A 20,056-nucleotide genomic window follows, 5' to 3' on the forward strand; every position below is an offset into this window, starting at 1 on the left:
CTGCACAGCGCCTTGTGAAGAGGGGACGAATCTGTCTGTCAGTTTCACCCCGGGTCCTGTAGTGAAAGCAGAAATGCAGGAAGAATCCAGTCCTTCAGCATTCCTGAGTGCTGGTGATTCTGCTCAAAAACACACCGGGCTTCACAGCAGAGACATGAATTTTAAAAGGGCTTGAGATAATTATAGTGTACAGTGAGCTCTGGAAGGACTAAAGGGCTCCTGCTTTCTTTAGACTGAGATGTGATCAGTGACAGCACCATCAGCTATCAGGTGGTCAAACATTGTGTTGATGAAGGACAACGTTAAACAACACAATGAAACAAGTTTGAAGATCACATGGTTATTTAAGATCAATACACAACTCAGTGTGAGTGCTTAGAGACTGCAGACTTCTGCAAAACCTGGAAGCACAAATGGGCTTAACGTAAGCTCATCTACTAGCCTCCTCTGTGAAGCAAACAGCACCAAGGACCGAGACCTTTAATTATGTCCACTTACCAGTTAAACACAGGCTAGTCCTCAAAACTTAAACACACTGTGCTGGAATAATTGCTTTGCAGTTTAGTGCAAGACAGAGATAGAGGAACATAAATAGAGGCAGCCAGAGACTTAGGGTGCGAATGAGGAAAATTAAAGATATAGGAAATGGGTAAATTTTTTAAATTATAAAACGTGGATCTGCATTAATGTTGTCAATACGTTTCCCCAGACCCTCAATTAAGGATAGCTTAGTGCAAAAATGTCATGAAAAAAACCTGCTAAGCCAGGTGTACATGAGCAAGCAAGCACACACACACACACACACGCACCTTAGCAAACAAGGCAAAATGTGGAAAGCTCCTGTGTCAGAACAGAAAAATGCAGGTGTGTATAAAGGAAAACTCACTCCAAATTCGAATTATTAGCATCTAATATTACAATAGCACAATATAACAAAATATTGTCATGATGGACTTTTCTCAAAAGGGTTTCATATAGAACCTCACCACTTCCCACAGTGCTAGATAGAACTTTTAAGTCTAAGAATGCCATTCCATCCCCTAAACCAAAGCATTAATTCTGAATCTGACCCAGGCAGGACATCAAAATCTAATCTGAAAGCTTCATCTGTTCCATTGTGCCACAGTTATTTTCCGTTTCTGGCAATAAGTAAATACATTTAATAGAAAGTAATCACAAGGTTGTTTTAATTTTGTATTACTAGCCATTGACTTCTTAAATTGTACTGACGGTTGTTCTGTCACAACTATAATTCACGACATATGTCTTAAAAGCATACGCATGTTCAAAATGCTGCTCGTTCTACCACTTAAAGTGCTTGAGGTGTGTTTGGAGAAACTCAGCCCTGGTCAGGTGAAGAGCTGTGTAATTAAGAGATTGCTCTCATTTAACTTCCTGAATAAAGCCAGAAGTTAGACTGATATTTAGTTTTCTTCCCCACCATCTAATGGTTAGATTGCAGTACTTTGACCTTGTTTAAAGACCGGACCGAAAAAGCTACCAATTGAATCTTCCATCCTTCTCAATGATACAGAGCAGACGACACGAAGACCTCGGAGATGCCAGGAAAAAAAACTTTTATTCCTTGAAAACCTCACAGAGTGAGAATGCAGCCACAGTACGGTCTGAAGAAAGATAGAAAGAAAGAAAAAGAAGAAGGGAGGGATGACATCGGGCAAAGAACTCAAACAAGTGCTTTCTTCTTTTCACTTGAGATTTTTTTTTTTCGCGTCTGCAGACCAGTTAACATCGATCGTCGGCGGACGTTAACGATCCGAGAACACTTCAGGGACAAACTGTCCATAATTTAAACACAAACGCACACTCAAAAACAAAATCACCAATGACAACCATCGCTGATTACTAGAACACCACAGAGGACTCACCGGGGACATCCCGATCTTAGTACTGAAAGAGCAATACCAACAACGGGCTTTTTTTTCTTTTTCTTTTTTCTCCTTCCTTTCAAAATTCAAAAAATCAGAAGCCTTTTCTTTCCCAAGACGCCTTTCAAAATACGTTAAACCACACTTGTCATGTTATCATTTCATCACAGCTGGACAAGGGCTCCATCTGTAGTTCAGGTACTGATGTTGCGATTATCCCAGAAATAAAATCCTTCAGTAAGTGCATTATTTTAAATCCAAAAACAAAACAAAACAAGGCAACCCCTAAGCAAACCAAAAAGTCAATCGAAGGGTCTTGAGAAAGACAGCAGGCTGGCTTTCAACACTCACGTCATTAAGAGCAGGGAGTGAACTCTGCAATACTGAAAACCAAATACTTTCCTATGCACAATAGCGCCACCATGTGGCAACACCAAAACGGCTCTCCGCTACCAAGACACTGAACTAGAAAATACACTCGACGGTTCGGTTCGCTGCTTCAGTAGTGCAGCACATCACTGTAGAACAAAATCACAGTCCTAGCTACTTGGCACTGGACTAAATTTTAATTGGAACAGATACACACCTGCCTGGCTAGTGGAATCATCCGGAATAATCTGGAACATGCTCAGGCTTGCTGTGTATGCTGCACATTATATACGCAATGATTTTTTTTTTTTATATATATCCCCCTTCTACACTACTCTTTACACATTGTTTCAATTGACAGTGCAACACAGGCCAAATAAACAGGTGTAAACAAGATTTTAAGGCCGAATCCGAATTCAAAGTTGGAGAGATGGTGCTGTGGGGGGCGATGGCTCCAGATCAGATAAGGAAACGGTCGTAAAAACAGGGATCCGAGTTTAGCAGGGGACAAAATCTTTCAGATTCACCGACGTGGTCCTGTCTAAAGGCACTGGGGTATCTGGCGGTCAGGAGTTTATTGAAAATTGAATGAGTTCTATCACTTTGTCCACATGTTCTAATTTGACCAGATGCTTTTAGCATAGTAAATGGGCAGTGATTTAGTGAATTATACTTTTATCCAAAAATAAAATTCCAAAGAGTTGTAAATCTGAAAACTTGTCCCCTCCTTAAAAAAAAAAATAATTCAAGGCTGATAATAATGTACAGGAAAAATAAAGTGAGAGCCTTATTTTTTTTTCTTTGCACTAAAGATGGAAAAAGAAAACAACCCAAAATGCACACCAACGTCTGTGAGGTTTCTAGACAATTACAAGAAAAAAAAAAAAGATATTCCAACAACAGCAGATTCCTACTCAGCGGGTGATGTCTCTTAAAAGTTTTTTTTTGTCTCTTTTTTTTTTTTTTACTACAACAAATACAGTCACACAATACGACATCCTTCTGACCAGGTGAGAAATAGTAGTAGAAGAAAAACAACAAGAAAAAAATTGAGAGAGAGATAGAGAGAGAGAGAGAGCGAGAGAGAGAGAGAGAGAGAGAGAGAGAGAGAGAGAGAGAGAGAGAGAGAGAGAGAGAAAATCCCCAAACATTCCTAAGGGGCCAGGTCTGGACCTGTGAAGAAAAAAAACAAAACAAAATAGAAAACTGAAATAAAGATAAAAAGCACGAGAAGGAGAGAAAAAGAGAAAGGAAAAGAGAGGGAAAGCGAGATGAATGGATGGATGGATTGTATGGTGAGCTGGTGCAGGCATTCATTTTTTCAGGGGCTGATAGACAGATGCATTGGGGTCCAGGCCAGATGGACTAGTGTCCATAAACTTGGAGGAGTAGTGAGGGGTCACTGGGTTCATGTTGCTGGTATCCGTTGAGTAACCAATGCTGGGCATGACTGCCATCACCTCAGCAATCTTCTGCTTCAGATCTTTTATCTCCTGATCTTTCTGCAGGATCTGACCTGGAGGAGGGAGAACAAGAATCTTTAGGGTTCTGGATCAGAAAGCGCACTGTGTCTCTATCCAAAGATCCAAAGAAAAAAAAAAAACTTCAATAAAATAAAATTGTTACAGTTGAAGAGGATAATAAACCACTTTGGGATATACAGTACCAATATCTTGCCATCTCGTTGTGTATTATTTGCCCAGGGTGGTTTATTCCTAAAATAGGTCTAACAAAGAAACCCTGCTTCCCTATTTAAAAAAAAAAAATGTATTCAATTTTTAAAAAACTGCGGACCTTGTGCGATCTCCAGCTGTCGTTTGGCGTCTCCGAGTGCAGAGAAAAGGTCCAACTTGATTCTGGTCTCTGCACTCAAGCTGTTCTCCAAATGCTGGGTCTTATCCTGCATGGCTGAGAGCGCAGACATCAACACCTCCGTGTCCTTCTCGTTCTCTTTATATTTATGAAGCTCCTAAAAAGGACAGACCATTAAAATGAGTCTTGATCGTCGTTTTCAAGGTTTTATTTGTGGTCGAATGCCACATGTTTTTGCAATCTATGTGCACTGTGTTAATGTTACTCACCTGGACTTTGAGCTCGAGCTCACAGATCAAGTCCTCTTTGACTTTAATGTCCAGTGTGAGTTTCTTACACTCCGTCTCCAGCTCGGAGATCCTCCTCCTTAGAGACTCTGTACATTCACCCCTGCAAGAGACACAATAAAAAGACAAGTCCTATAAGACACAGGGGCAGTTTTTCAGTGGCCCGGGCGATGGCATTTCCAACAGCACTGCACGGAAATAGATGGACTGGATCGTTTTGGATATATTAATGAAGTCAGGCACACAATTAATTCTGGACTTGACCTCTAGTCCAAAATCAGAACTGCTGTATGTTTTAGGAGCACTGGTTTATTTGAAACGGCATTGAATAGAACTGATTTAGAAATAATGACTATGGTAAAGTTTGTGACTGAAAAGAGTATCAATTCAGGGTTCCTACATATTTTTCATTTAAAAATTCCATACATTTAAATATGAATATTCCCTAGAGATTTTTAAGACAATATTTAACATCTGAAATAATGATCTTAAATTCAAACTATAACGTGTTACACATCACTGATGTATGTTAAGAGACAGAATCTCTGATGCGCTCAAAGTGTTTAGTCGTACGATCCGGGGGGATTTACCGTCATGCCTTACAACGCAACAACTAATCACAGCTGTGCAGATCCAGTTTAGCGCCAATCTTTTTGCAGTGCTAAGATTCTGCTTCTAGCTCCACAAAAAATACATTTGCCGTGTCCACACTAATACGTTTTCGCTTTAAAACGCATATTTTTCCACTCTGTTTTGGTCTTTTATCCACATTGAGTCAAGAAAATGCTCTCCGAAGCGGATGAACACGAAAATGACGCATTCCTAGTCATTGCTGTGATGTTTCAAAGGGCCGAAAAGTAAATGAATGCCAGGCCGAAGCATCTTACGTTTTGCTTGTGCACAGTAAGATGCCGTTTTCAAATGTATATGGATTCGTGTAGTGCCTCTGTTTTATTTGTAAAAAAAAAAATAATAATAAAAATAAAAAACATTATTTGAACAAAATATTTGATTTCTTAGAAAACTGAATATGGCAATAATATGGAAACACAGTGTGTCCCCCCCACCCCCAAATTAAATTCAAGACTTTTTTGATACTTTTCCAAAATGCGTAGGAACCCTGATTAATAGTCCTTTTTAGTAGTAAAAGTAGTAAATACATATAGCACATTAACAGCCCCCCAAGAGGTACCTGGATGCAGCTGCGAGGGCAGCAGCTCTGGCTTCTTCCAGCTTCTTACGCTTTTTCTCCTCTGCCAGCTGCCTCTCTGCAGCCGCTCGTGCCTCTTGCTCCACCTTCAGACGCTTCTCCAGCTGCCCCAGCGTCTGCTTATCCTTTTGTTTTGCCTGCACTGCATTATGGAGCCTGCAAAAAAATATCAAATGAACATTGTTATGCAGCTATATAAATCCATACGACATTCTTGCACACGCACGCGCACGCGCACGCGCACACACACACACACACACACACACACACACACACACACACACACACACACACACACACACACACACTGCCCTAATGATACTTGTCTCACTTGTTCTGCAGCAGCTCGTTGTCCTGACGGAGCTGGCTGAGTTCAGAGCGTACGCTGCGTTCTGACGTGCCCAGAGAGCCCAGCTGGCTGCGCAGCTCTTGCTCTGTCTGCCTGCTTGCCTGCAGCTCGGCTTTTAGCTTCTTCACGTCCTGCTCCAGCCTGGGGTTAAGAAGCAGAAAAAAAATTATGAGCAGAAGTTTAGTGGAAAGTAAAAAACTGTCCAAAGCGCACAATAATTTATTACAGTATTATTATGACTGTGTAACTGTGTCAAAATAATAATAATTTCAACAATAAAGTAAAAAACACACATCTTGGTTAACTTCTTAATTCTAACCAATCAGCGGCCTTTTCCATGGTGGGTAAATCCCCATTTAGAAATGCCCTGAATAGGTTTTCACATATGCAATATATATTTGAACCCTACTGCATTTACTCCCAGCTGCTGTTTAATTGGAAAGGTCTGAATAATCATTCTGGACGCGACTGCTCGTGTGTTTTACCTGACCAGGGCCTCAGGCTTGCCGAGCTGGTTATTGGGGATGCAGTTATCTGTTGGATCTCTATGCCCGCCTTTGCCTCCACACTTCTGCTTCTTCTCGCCCTTCCCCGAGGATGAAGAAGGTCCTGTCGAGGAGGGCACGCTGCCATTTGCAGTCCCGTGGCCGCGAGGCGACGAGTTACCACCACCCCCAGTGCTGGTGTTTTTGTGATTTTTCGAGTAGGTGGAATTCGAGGAAGAGGACGAGCATGACGATGAAGAGTTGTCCTCCTTCAGAAGCAGGTTCTCGGTGCTGCCCAGCAGCTCAGAGCTGCTCAGTCTCTTGCTGTTCACATTATTCTCCATGTACTCCAGCTCCTGTGCTTTATTATAGTCCACTACAGGCAGGATGCTGCTGTGATGGTTCTGGTTCTGATTGTGTTGTTTTTTAGACTCGGCCTTGCCTCGCTCTTTCTCGCGATACTCCAGTTCGGGTAAAGTATTCGATGCAGGCTTCTTGCCACCGGCAGAGCCGTTCTGAGTTGCAGGGGCTGATTCGGCGTCCTGTGCACTTTTCGCTGCTGTTCCGGTGAGAGCAGAGATTACATTTAAAATTGCGTCTGACAAAGTAAAAAAGAATTAAAAAAAAAACAAAAACAATTCTGCTGTACACACTGCATTACAGTGCATCACATATTTCTTATAAAAAAAAAATAATAATAAATTCCTTATAACAATAAAAACTGAGCCTTTTCTATTCTCCACCTAACTCATAATTCCCTGCACCCTGTCTTACTGCAGAGGACAGGTTCCCTTTCTTATGGTCTTGTTTAACATTTCTTCCTCATGACTTTCAGGGTGTTTTCCCTCAGCAGTCACCTGTGGCTTCCTAGCCTAAATCTACATCCGGATTTGTGTAAAGCCTCTTTGTGACAACTTGTAACATTTAAAGCACTACAGGAAAAATGAGGAAGAGGAGACAGATACAAGCCACTTTAACTTCCTCTTCCCATTTGTCATTATAAAAAAAACAACAACTGCCGTTTATGGCTCAATTTCAAGACCGAGTTCAACAAAAACACGATCATTCATCAAAAAAAAAAAAGAAGGGCTGATTAATATGCTTGATGTTGGTTTATGCATCCGTTCAGACTACGTCTGAATATAAACACCACCAGAGTGCAGCACTACTGAAGAGTCAGGGTCCAGCACAGTTTCCCTGCTCACACATTAGGTTCAGGTGTCCTTGGGGAACTCAAAATGTTTTAGACACTGCATGTCCAGAGCTGCAAATGTATATACCAAATCACATCACTTGCTCTATCCCTTACCCTCTTCCGCCTCTCGCTCTTGTTTCTGCAGCATTTGCTGTTCTGGCGGCAGGGCCTGCTGGAGGAGCTGCATGTAGAACTCGTTCTCCTTTTGCACCTCCTTCTGCTTGCGCAGACGCATCTTGTAGCTCACGTAGCTCTTAAAGCCGAATCCCAGCGTCACCACCGGGTATCCGATACTGCACGGAGATGGATTAAAAACAATGAGACATCTTCACAAATCATGAGGAAGCTTGTACGGTTGCTGACTTACACTCAAACTTTATCTATACACATAGAACCATCAGATCTGGCCTTCAAAACATGATTCCAAATGATATCATTTGAATACATTTTGTTACAATGAGTTTTCAAATGAGGCCAAGTGTAAATTCTGTGTATTTGTCTTTAGAACACATTAAAACTACAAAAAAAAAATTACAACCGATACTCAATGCCCCCCAAAAAGGCTGTTATCATTTATCGCAGTTTCAGTTCTTTAGTGAGTTGTTGGAATTCAAGGTACTACTCTGGACTTTCCACACTAAAGGGCTGTTGAAAAATGTGTTTCTCTTCCTCTGACATTGGAGAATAAGAGGCTCATTTTCCTGACTCGTGGTCAGTGGTGGACTGTAATGAAGTAAATATAATTTGTTACTGTACTTAAGTATCTTTTTCGCAGATCTGTACTTTACCGCAGTATTTCCATTTGGCGAGACTTTAACTTTGCTACATTTCCTAGTCAAATAATCTCAACTGCATTCTGCAAAATCAGACGTTTCTTTTTATTTATGAGTGGATAAAGCCACAACAAGCAACCAATCAGGGTCGAGCGCGTGCTCCGTTTTGATTGCCGCTTGGTGTAGCTACTTTTTCACCGACATACAGTTCATCGTCAGTCCAACAGGCAAGCAGAACATTTAGAGAGGAATAAATGATGGAAGAAACTCCTGATTCTAAATAGCGACAGCACCCGTGGCCTTATGTGCACAATTTCTTTGAAGTAGTTTAAAAGGTTTTGATAATTGAAATAGATATCAATCACTATTTGACTCATAAATATCATTCTATGAATAGATCGTTGTGTTGGGAGTAACAGTCTTTTCACTTTAACAGAGTTGATTAAGCAAAGTGTCTTGTGACAAAAATGCTAAAAGGAACATTATATTGGTAATATATCAGTACTTTGGATACTTAGTTGCATTTGAAGGCAAAAAACTTTGTACCTTTTTTTTTTTTTTTTTACTGGAGTAATATTTTACCTTGTGTATCTCTTTAACTCAAGTACATGGCGTGTGCACTTCGTCCACCACCCCATGAGCTTGACATGTCACTTTCTGACACGGATTTCTGACTGGTTTAAAAGGATGTTTATCAGATCGAAGACATTCTTCGCACACCAAACATGGTATTCTATGCATGAATAGGTGCACGAGACTGAATCCGGTGATCGTGACAAGACAAACCTCATGTGTGGGTCAAATGGCAGAAAAACAATGTACACTGAAAAGCATACAGCATCACATGTGTAAAGGTGTACGAGGGTATGTTTAGGTAGCATCCAAAATAGACCATGTGTAAATAACAAAAATTCCATAGAGCCGGAGTCAGACCTGATCCAGTTCCTCCTACTGGGGCAGAGCCAAAGGTTCAGTGGATGGAGGATGCATCAGCCTGGTTGTGCAGTGGGTAACATGGGTTGGGCTTAAAGTAGTCATTGGATGAGATTAAGCGCCACCCTCCCTTTGGACCTTAGCGTTAGAAGGTGTGACGAAAAAGCTACTGGTTATTATGTGCTGCCAGATTCAAGCCCCACCTTCCACTTGGGTGTGAATCATGTTCCCATCTGCCTGCGCTTTGTCTTTGCTATCTGGTGAGACATTCCTCTAAAATTACAGCACCTTCCGATTGCAGCGGGATGACACGGATGTCAAGAGACAGTGTAGTGAAGTCACCTTTAAAAGCAGAAACGATGTGTGCACTCTCAGACCGATTTCTTACCAGTGTGCAGCGAAGGGACGACACAGATCCACATGGAAGTCCTTTAGATCTTTGAATCGTATCGCCGCCTCGATATAAACAAAGAGGATCCACAGAGACACGGTGGGGAGGCAGACCCCTCTTTCTGTACACAGGAAAAGACAGGATATATAAACTTTGCGTTCTCTAATCTACTCCATAACAGCAGAAACACCTCAATTAACAATGTATAGGCAACAACAAAACATTTTTAGTACTGTTTTTTTTAATAAGATAATAACAGAAGATAATGACAAGTCCATTTTAGAACATGAAAAGTTCCTCGGTTTTGTGCGTTTTGTATAGGAAAGACAATCTTGATGAAGTGCAGTTTTGTCACACTGACACTAATTACCAGGTCTGTTTCTCTCAGCTGAGAGCCGTTGGCTTTAATTGGAATATCGTTACCGAGTGCAGAATTATACCCACACCCAAAATGTTCTCCAGAACCACGGATCTGCCGCCTCATTCATGAGATTCTTTTTCGGCTGAGCCATTAAAACATACGTGGTGTTAGATTACCAGTGTCGCCATGTTTACACTGACTGTTTAATTTCAAACACGCCTTAAAGCCCCGACTCAGGGTTTTGGGATTAAAGAGTTTCATGGTAAAGCTGAACAGCGTGTCATTATAGTTGTTTTATTGCGTCTTCAATTTCTTACATTTTTAAATCCATCTGTCTCTCCATCTGTTCCTGTCTCGGTCTTACTACCTTTAAATCTGTATGTCTCTGTAAATGCTCCTCTCTACCTTTTAAATCTGTATGTCTCCGTCTCTCTCTCCACCTTTTAAATCTGTATGACTCCGTCTGTTCCTGTCTCTGTCTACCTTTAAATCTGTCAATTTTTGTCTGTTACTGTCTACCTTTAAATCTGTAATGTCTCTGCCTTTCTCTTTCTGGCAGCATATCTGTCTCTACCATCAAACTGGTCTCTTTGTCTGTTCCGGTCTGTGTCTTTTTCTCTCTGATGACCTCTCTCCCTCTCTCTCTTTCTCTGGCTACATATCTCTCCCTACTTGTAAATCTGTCTGTTCCTCTCTGTTTTTCCTCTTCCCCTTTTAATGTCTGTCTCTCTCTCACTTCTTATCTCCATCTCTCTCTTCCACTGTCTGTATGTTTCATTCTCTCTGTCTGTGTCTCTTTTAGACTGTGTATGCCACACAAACAAGAAACTGCACTTGGACGCATGCAGTAAAAAGCTTGAGTGAACTGATACGGAAACGTCCGCACCAGTGCTTTGCTTTCTTTTGATTCCTCTGCACTTTCTGTTTCCTGGCACTCATTAACATGACACGCCTGAGCCATGAACAGGCCCGGGCGCAGCTTTCTAATAACCGGCGTTCACTTTCTATTCATCCGAACACAGAGATGAGTGTCAAACACACTTGGACTGATTGGATATGATCTGCATTGTGTGTTGGGTTCAATTATTCCTCCACTGTTAAGCACAATTATCAGCAAGTCGTATACTGCTCACATTCTATATAATATATATATATATATATATATATATATATATATATATATATATATATATATATATATGAAGATGTCATGGCAACAAACTAAATTTCCATTTTTAGGTGTCAACTACTAAATTTGTACTGCTTTGGGGTTTTAGAAACACAGCAGGTTGGACAGATTTTGTAAGTCTCTCTACAGATTAATCACTATATACAGTATATATATATACACATTATAATAAGGAACAAATGTGTACTTAATTCAATAAAGCAGGAAATGTTGCACCGGAAAAACAAATAATTAAATTAAATAGTAATTAAAAATTAAGAAATATTTGATAACAAAAATATGTCTCTGTATGTCTGGTCTCTCTCCCACTCTCTCCCTACACCATGTGTCTCTCTGCCTTTCTTCTGTCTCTCCCTCACAGTCAGAGAGAAGAGACACAGAGGTGCTAAAGATGGAGAGCGTAAAAGGAGCGTGTGAAAGATAGACTGACAGATAGAAAAGAGACGCAGGAGAAAGAGTGGGCTAAAGATGGACAGAGTAGAGGCAGAGAGTGGAAGAGGGACAGAGAGACTAAGAGAGAAAAAGGGGCCAAAGAGATGAACAAAGTAGAGGAAGACAGAGCAAAAGAGAGACAGAAAGGGGGCAGCAAAAGATGGACAGAGTAGATGGAGAGGGTGGAAGAAAGGCAGTAGAAATAGGGGTCAATGAGAGATCTACCCTGTCCATCTCTTACTGTCCCCCCAGTCCATGTCTGTCTCCACTCTCCCATTACTCTGGCCATCTTTCGTTGACTCACTTTTCCTCTCTTCCATGCCACCTCTCTCTCTTTCTCATGCTAACATACCATTTCTCACTGTCTCTCCCTTTGTCTGTATCTCCCTGTTCTCGCTTTCTTATTCAACCATTCAGTCACTCACACACACTCCCCCTCTCTCTCTCTCTCTATTTGTCTGTCTATCTTTCTCTTATCTCTCTCTCATTCTTCCATTCAATCTCTCACTGTCTCTATTTCCTCTCTGGAAATTATTCTCTTTCCATTGCTCCCTCTTAAATCGGTCCATCTTCCTCTGTTTTCTTTTATTCTACTATCTCATCTCATCTCATCTCTCTCTCTCTCTCTCTCTCTCTCTCTCTCTCTCTCTCTCTCTCGCTCTCTCTCTCTCTCTCTCTCTCTCACATTCTTCCATTCCATCTCTCTTTCTTTGGGAATCTTTCTGGTTTTATCACTCCCTTTTCACCTGTCCATGCTGTGCTCTTCTTTTTGTTCTATAATCCCATCCCTTTCTCTCTCCATTTGTTCTCTTACTTTTCCCATTACCTCTCTCTCTCTCTCTCTCTCTCTCTCTCCCTCCCTCCCTCCCTCCCTCCCTCCCTCCATCTCTTCTCTCTCCCTTGACCCTGTCCACATCCCTCCATTCTCCCTCTTTCCCACCATGTTTTTTTCGTCAACTTCTCGTTGTCAGTGAAAAAGCTATTTTTAGCTGCTAATCAATTCGTTCGGAAGCGTTTCTTCTCCGCATGCTAGGAGTTACGCCCGGCAGATGGCAAAGCTTTTCGCACACTATTGAGCTGAATTCCACTTTTCCGCAATGTGGAAACCCATTACCCACGCAACTCTTCCATGCCATCGTTTATCTGAATCGTCTGCTTTTAATTATCTTTCATTCACAGCTTTACTGTTGGTGGTACAAAAATAACACTACTCACTGCCTCGCTGGATAAACTGGACAATAAACTAAACGTGTGTGTGCGCAAGTGAGAGAGACAGAGGACGTCTTATACAGTCAAATATTGCTTTTCTATTTGTGTGGTTTAAATATGGCCAAAAATTTATATAAATAAATAAATAAATAAATAAATAAACAAACAAATAAATCTAAAAGTTGAGCAAAAAAGGGACCCTGACAAAAATAAATGCCCCAGAGCTTTTAATTTATTTTTTATATTTTTTTTTACAGATTTTAGCTGCTGAAATGTACGTGTACGTCTCCATATCGCATGAAATAATGCAGCATTATGCAGTAACTCTGTGTGAAATGATGTCAGGATCAAAGACAGTTCTGTTGGTGTTACCTGTGTGCCAGACATACTGCACCCACACGTATGTGCTGGCGGCAAAAAACAGCCACTGCACAGGGATGAAGAGCAGGCAGATGATGTCGGATGTAAACGCCACACACACAAAGAACACTGAGAAAGCCTGAAAGAAACGACAGAGCGTACAGGTCTTTTTACTTCACAATATTGCACAGACGATTTGTTTAAAGACCGCAAGACAAATCAGGGCTTTTTATGCAACTTAAATAAAACATCACATAGAGGAGAGATGCTCACCAGGCCCTGATATCTGAAGGAGTCGTACACGCTCCGGATGAACAGCCAAAAGGGCCAGAGGTACTCAAACCGGAACTCCAGCACAAAGTCGGCCAACAGCACCAGCGCCCAAACCACCAGGAACTTCAGGTACAGGAAGGTGCTGAGAGACACAGACACACACACCACATCATTAGAGTCATTCTGTAATTTAATTAATGTAGGAGATTAATAATTGTAATTAAGTGATGAACCTTTGGCATTAAAACAGAAGATGAGAAGTTCTGCCTGCTTACTACACCAACATACATAAAGGGGCAGGGCTAGTCATAATGCTCAATTCTGATTGGTTATCCTGACCACACAATTCGATAGATCAACCGTGAGGTTCTGAAAGCACACAGAATGTGTAGGATGGAAAACAGTGCTCCACCTGGAAGCCAGTCGGATTTCACTTTTGTGCCGACATTACACTTTAATCTTAATTGATCTGTTGTTCGTTTAACCCCTTTGATGCTGTAACACAGTGTAAACTAATAAGAACATTGCTCCAGAGTGATCTAAGTGTGAGAAGACACAAATCCCAACCACAAAAAGTTATAAACAAGGCAACGGTAATTGATGTAAATGTAACTTTAAAATGATACAACTTTTTTTTTTTTTTGATCGGAAGGTCAGGGTTTATGCACCGACACCCTGAAATGCTGGGCCCTTTAGCAAGGCCCTTCACCCTCTCTGCTCTATCATGGATAGCCCTGCACCGTGACCCTAGTTTCTGCTGGGATGTGCTAGAAAAGGATTTCACTGAGCTCTATTGTATATATTATAGGGTTGAAACGATTCCTCGAGTAATTCGAATAAATGATTTGTCTCGATGCCTTAATGCCATTTAACCACACACGGAGCTTTGTGTTTCCCCACGGCTTATTATTACTGATGCGCTGCCCGCTGAACTCTGGAGCGCTCTGGACAGGTAACTCTGGGCAGAAAACAGAGAGGAGAAGATTCAGAAAATGACAAAGTTTCCAAAGTTTGGGTTTTTTTTAAATATGAGAGTAATCCGAAATAGATTTTTACGATTTTTGCAATTTTGATGCGTCTCTTGTACATTTATTATTGTTTTTTACTAAAAAAAAAAAAAAGTACTTCTTATCTGATTACTCAATTAATCGATGGAACAATCGCTAAAACACTCGATTACTAAAATAATCGATAGCAGCAGCCCTAATATATTACAAGTAAAACCTTTTTCTCTCTTTTCTTTAATAACTAAAAGGTGTTGCTTCTCGCTGACCCCCTGCTGTGTGGTAAAAAATAAATAAAACGCTTCAATATCTAAATAATCGAGTTTGTATCAAGGTGACGGGAGGAACTTCGCTCCGTCGCGCTGGTGATTACATTCGTTTAACAACATGCTGTGTCGTGTTTTATTTCCACAAACAGTGCAGGTGCAGGTCTAAATCCCACACTATACTGTGTGGGTGTGTGTGTGTATATGCCAGTACGCTCCAGGCGGTGTTAGAAGGTGACTTGTGGAGCCAGAAAGATGGCATACTTGTGTATTATTATGATTATTGCTCGTCTATTTGTAGCTGGGATTGCAGCTGCTTTCTATCGAGCAGATCTGAAGGCAAATATTATGTAGCTGTTTGTCAGCCGTCACACACTGCTCAGGTTCGCTCCCAGACTAAAAGTCTGACGCGATGCCTTGTGCGCCCACAGAAAAAGAAATGTGTCTGGTTTGAAAACAAAAAGGAAAAAAAAAAAATTTTTTTTTTAAAGAAAAAGTGAGTTTGTGCGTCTCTGAAACATTCACAAAAACAATATGAATTACACGAAAAGAACAAGCCGACACTCATCACTTCTTGGTTTTGAACACCTGATATTTAACACCCGATTTCACTTCTTCTTTATCTAAGGCCTGTCTGAATAATCTACGTTTGAGGGTGTGTGTGTGTGTGTGTGTGTTTTGCATGCCGCATTTATTAATGTTAAAGTGGTTTCCACAAACTGCCAGGCTGCGGTAAAGTTATGATCACTATTATTTTAATGCAACTGCGTGTGTGTGTAAAAGTTTTGCATGTAAATCCACCAAACAAAAAGGTGACGGGTTTCTATGGCAACTCTATTCAACATGGATTCATTTCACCAGATTTTATATCTCTGTGTTTAAGCTGCAATGTGGGGGGGGGGACCTAATAAATAAATAAATAAAACAAACACCACCAACCATGGCTGCCTCCTCGGCTGTCTTTTATTAGTAACATGCTAACCCTGAGGTGATACGTACATCAGATACATTTCCACTGGCATTCAACGTAAAGATGTAAGGAATACGGGTTCTAGGTATTGAGACTAAAATCATATAATAAAAATAAATAAATAAAAGACAATGGATTACAATCCATGATTTAGAGTGGCTTCAAAAAGTTTCACAAATTTCCTTAAACACAGTCTCGTTTTACTACATGATCCAGGTGAATATACAGGGTGGTGGTGGGGGAAACGTCCGAAAGCTGGGAGTAAACTAGAAAACACGTACGTGCAGTTAAGAAAGGAACAATGGTGAAATATCATTCACTAAATATTCAAGTAACCAGGTGACTGTATGAGGTGAAAGAGTTGCGTCTGTCGCTCGAATCTCGCTCTCATTCCATTCGACTCTTCATACTGTAAGGATTTATAACATGTACAGATTGTCTCAGTGGTCCGGTGAACGAAAGTAGCGGTAAAATTAAGAATCGTGCAGTGCAGATTGTGCAGGATTTTAAGGAAAACGCGCCGGACTGAGAAATGAACTGCGCCCCGACTAAACACTCAAACACCGAGGAAACACAACGACTCGGAGTAAATCAGCTGAAAGACGTTAAATGTAGTAATGAAAAAAGGAAGCAATCAAGAGGCGCCCCATGCCACACACACACACACACACACACACACACTACAATGATGCTTCTTTGTCACATTTTCAATGAGGACAATGAAATCCCCGATACAGCACATGTTATTCATGCAGATTAAAAAATTATTTATATCAACACTACAATACACTTTATACACATCTCAGTAACGTCGTCGCGAAACTTGAACCGAAGCGAGGTTTACATTATTTTTATTAAAAATAATCTGAACGCATTTTTTTGACCAATATTAATTTGTTATCTATTTAAAATAATCTGTTATAAATTTAATATATTCCCCGTCCTGTTGGCAAAAACCGAGCTTGTGTCTTGGGTCGTTGCCTCGTCCAGGTTTCCACGTTCAGTCACAATAAACGAACTTTCAGAAAAGAATCTGCTGCGTTTCAGGAAAAAATTAAACAAATAAAAATTGCAGAGTCGCTGTGCTTCTGGAGGCTTAACGAACACGAGATGATGCTTCGTTTATTGCTCACCCTACACAATTTAATGCGAAGTTCTGTTTTCCTGTTCGCCCGATTGATTTTCAACTTTCCCGAAATTTTCTTCGTACTTGCGTCGGCATGTCGATCACCCGGACAGTGCACGCCCCTTTCCCGACGCAACTCATTTGCATGCGGCGACGCCTACAAAACGCCATAAAAGGTCAGGTAGAACAGACAGCTGGGAGGAAATAAATGATCAGGGTAAAGACTAAAAAGGTACATGGGGAAGTTATTTTACTTGACATGAAAGTTCAGGTTGAATCCTGGAGAACAAACGCGAAATTTATTTGACATGATGAAAAAATATTTAATACAATATATTAATATTAATTATAAGCTAAATCTATATCTTTTACTAGAGACGATTTTTGTTAAGTCAGGCAGACAGAGACAGACAGACACACAGGAACAAAGTTAGACAGACAGTCAGACAGACAAACAAGACAGACAGACAAATCCTCAACTTCCACACCCCCATTTCAGTTACCAGGTAAATGATTAGTTTTATTTGTCTAAGTATTTGGGTTTGTTTTAACTTTTTCTTTCTTTTTATATTCTTAAATTGATGGACGGTTTTCACAAACTGTTCTCGACGATGAAGTCCGTTCATACCACTATATTTTTAGACGCATTTTTCACAGTCGGAACTTTCACACGCAGAACTCGTGCAACTCCATGATCGAAACCCCCTCCTGTTGATTTGACTAAAACTGCAGGTAGAGTTAAATGAAACCTGTTCCCTCTCGATCTTGATTACATTCTAGCCTAGAAGGTGACCTTCAAATGAGAAACCTCATCCTTTTCTATTACTAGAAATAGGTGTATAAACATTTTAGTGGAAAACCCACTGATTCAGGGGGATTGGTGTAATGCACTAATAGAGCTGCTAAAGAATGAACAACTTCCTAGTAGAAAACCTCTTGGTATCTTCCTCCTCCTCATACTTTTTAACATTTATAGTCAATAATATCTAAAAGAACTTTGACAGCATTGGAAAGTAATCATGTCTTCAGGATCGTAAGTGTGAGTTCAAGTGTGTGTGTGTGTGTGTGTGATTTCTGCTCACTGTAGTGCACTCAATAGGGACCACTATTTAACATGGAGCCCTCAGGGATCCCTTCCTCTCTTTAATCCTGTACATAAATATTTCAGTTCGATATGTAATAATCTGCCTCCACTTTGTGAGACCATCGAGGATGAGGAATGAAGGCCTGGCCCTGCCTACCAGTCCAGGATCTAATTCAATTAGCTAGCTAACTCGGAATGTGTTTTGTTAACGCATCCACATTGGCACTGCCCATCAGGAACGTCTCTGAATGGGTACAAATCTGTGCGCCCAGACGCGTATCCAATAGTTTCCCGGAAAGCCGCACGGTACTAGCCAATCGCGTGCAAGAAGGCGGGACTTTGTCGGAATATAGGTGCAAGGTTGGTGTAACGCTAGCTAGCTAGACGGTGGCTGAAAATGACTTAGCCAAACAGCGTTAGCAAGGTAGTGTGAGGTTAAACGGAACCCATAGGGCCAGCAATGTCGGGTAGAAACAACACCACAGGCCGGAATGCTGGAATTAAAAAAAGCAGTAAGGGCGGTCCAGGGGTTAGTCTACCTGCCGTATATGCCCTCGGTGATTCGGTTCCGTTTTAACGGCCGCCGGAGTTTGCTGCAGTCCGCATTGCGCCGCTTCATCCTCCTTCCCTTCTCTTCGGCGTTGCAATACCTAGCGGAATAAGGTCCAGTTTGTCGCTTCGCTCCAGCGGAACAACATTGAAGTCCCTCTAATGTGAATACAGCTAGCTAGGGTTAGCTAGCTAGCTACCGCTCCTATTATTGTTATTTTTTTTTCTTCCCCGCACTCGAAACAAAGAAATAAATAAAAAGCCTCACTGAAAGACCCTCCTCCTCCCTCCTCTCTCCTCTCTTCTCTGTCCTCACAGCCACGCGTAAACCGCTTGACGTACAGCCGCGCCAACCAATCACATCGATCGATTAACTGATTGATCGCTATAGCCAGCTGCGTCGCTCTGACCCAATATCAGCAGCGCCTTGTTTTGTCAAGGGATCAGAAAAAAACAGCACACAGATATATTCCATTCTTTGAGACAACCCTTTTTTCCACCACTCCACCAATCTTTTCCTTTGTGGACAAATCAGGTTGTGACACCCAGCCAATCAGATAGCTGCGTAGGCGGGTCTTGGCTAGGGATGTCCAATGAAAGTGACATGGGGGCGTGGTCTCTACGCTACTCCCCAAGAAAACCTGTCTATATATATATATATATATATATATATATATATATATATATATATATATATATATATATATATATATATATATATATACACACACACTTCCATCTTATATATTTTTAATATATATTAATTTTATATATATATATATATATATATATATATATATATATATATATATATATATCATCTGGCATAATCTAATAAATACATACACACACACACACACACACACACACACACACCTTCTGCACACACTGGTAAATAATTATTACTTTCTTATGCATCACTATTACTATTATTACTAATACTATTACTATTCTTACTATTATTTAGTTATTTCCTCACTTAACAATTTAATTGTACAAACTGTCACTGACAGCTGTACATATGACAAATAAACTTGAAACTTGAAATTTAACAAGACATTACATATTTAGATATTAAAAGAATGAACTACAGGGTGTTCAATGTAAGCAGAACATATAATTCAGGGTCCGAGCATTAAAGGCACAAGAACCCACCTTATTGCTGGAGTAAGTCCCTTCTTTAAAATTCCACCCGCTTACATTTGTGATAAATAAAATAATATATAAAATTTCATTTTGAGAAGTAATTCCAAGATTTTTATCCAGACCTCTTGGTAATTAAATCACACGCTGAGTTTTGTAAATACTGTCGGCCTAAATCATTTCTACGGAGGCTTGTTTATTAAAGCATTGTGAGACAGAATTGTACATATACTTATATATATTTGACATTTCAGAACAAAAAGATTCCATATACACAAAGAGTTAGAAATGTATACATATTTCTACCGTATATACACAATGTTTTTTTTTCTTATTGGCAATTCTACACTTTTTCATCTGTCATATCAAGCAAACTTTATTTTAAAGAAGGTACTCTGTA

At 40.5% G+C, this 20,056-nt stretch overlaps 1 protein-coding gene across 1 annotated transcript; it reads right to left on the minus strand.

The window, feature by feature from the left end:
* Positions 1 to 1,560: 1,560 nt before the first annotated feature.
* maco1b (macoilin 1b) lies at positions 1,561 to 18,985 on the minus strand. The gene is made up of 11 exons (XM_046873981.1): positions 18,504 to 18,985; positions 13,515 to 13,656; positions 13,254 to 13,380; positions 9,688 to 9,811; positions 7,708 to 7,886; positions 6,399 to 6,957; positions 5,896 to 6,054; positions 5,547 to 5,720; positions 4,337 to 4,457; positions 4,050 to 4,224; positions 1,561 to 3,771 (listed from the first exon to the last, which is right to left on the minus strand). Exons 1-11 carry the CDS (start codon positions 18,581 to 18,583, stop codon positions 3,569 to 3,571), a joined length of 2,043 nt encoding a protein of 680 aa, XP_046729937.1. The 5' UTR covers positions 18,584 to 18,985; the 3' UTR covers positions 1,561 to 3,568.
* Positions 18,986 to 20,056: the final 1,071 nt, after the last annotated feature.

Source organism: Silurus meridionalis, chromosome 2, assembly GCF_014805685.1.
Source record: "Silurus meridionalis isolate SWU-2019-XX chromosome 2, ASM1480568v1, whole genome shotgun sequence".
Classification (NCBI taxonomy): Eukaryota; Metazoa; Chordata; class Actinopteri; order Siluriformes; family Siluridae; genus Silurus; species Silurus meridionalis.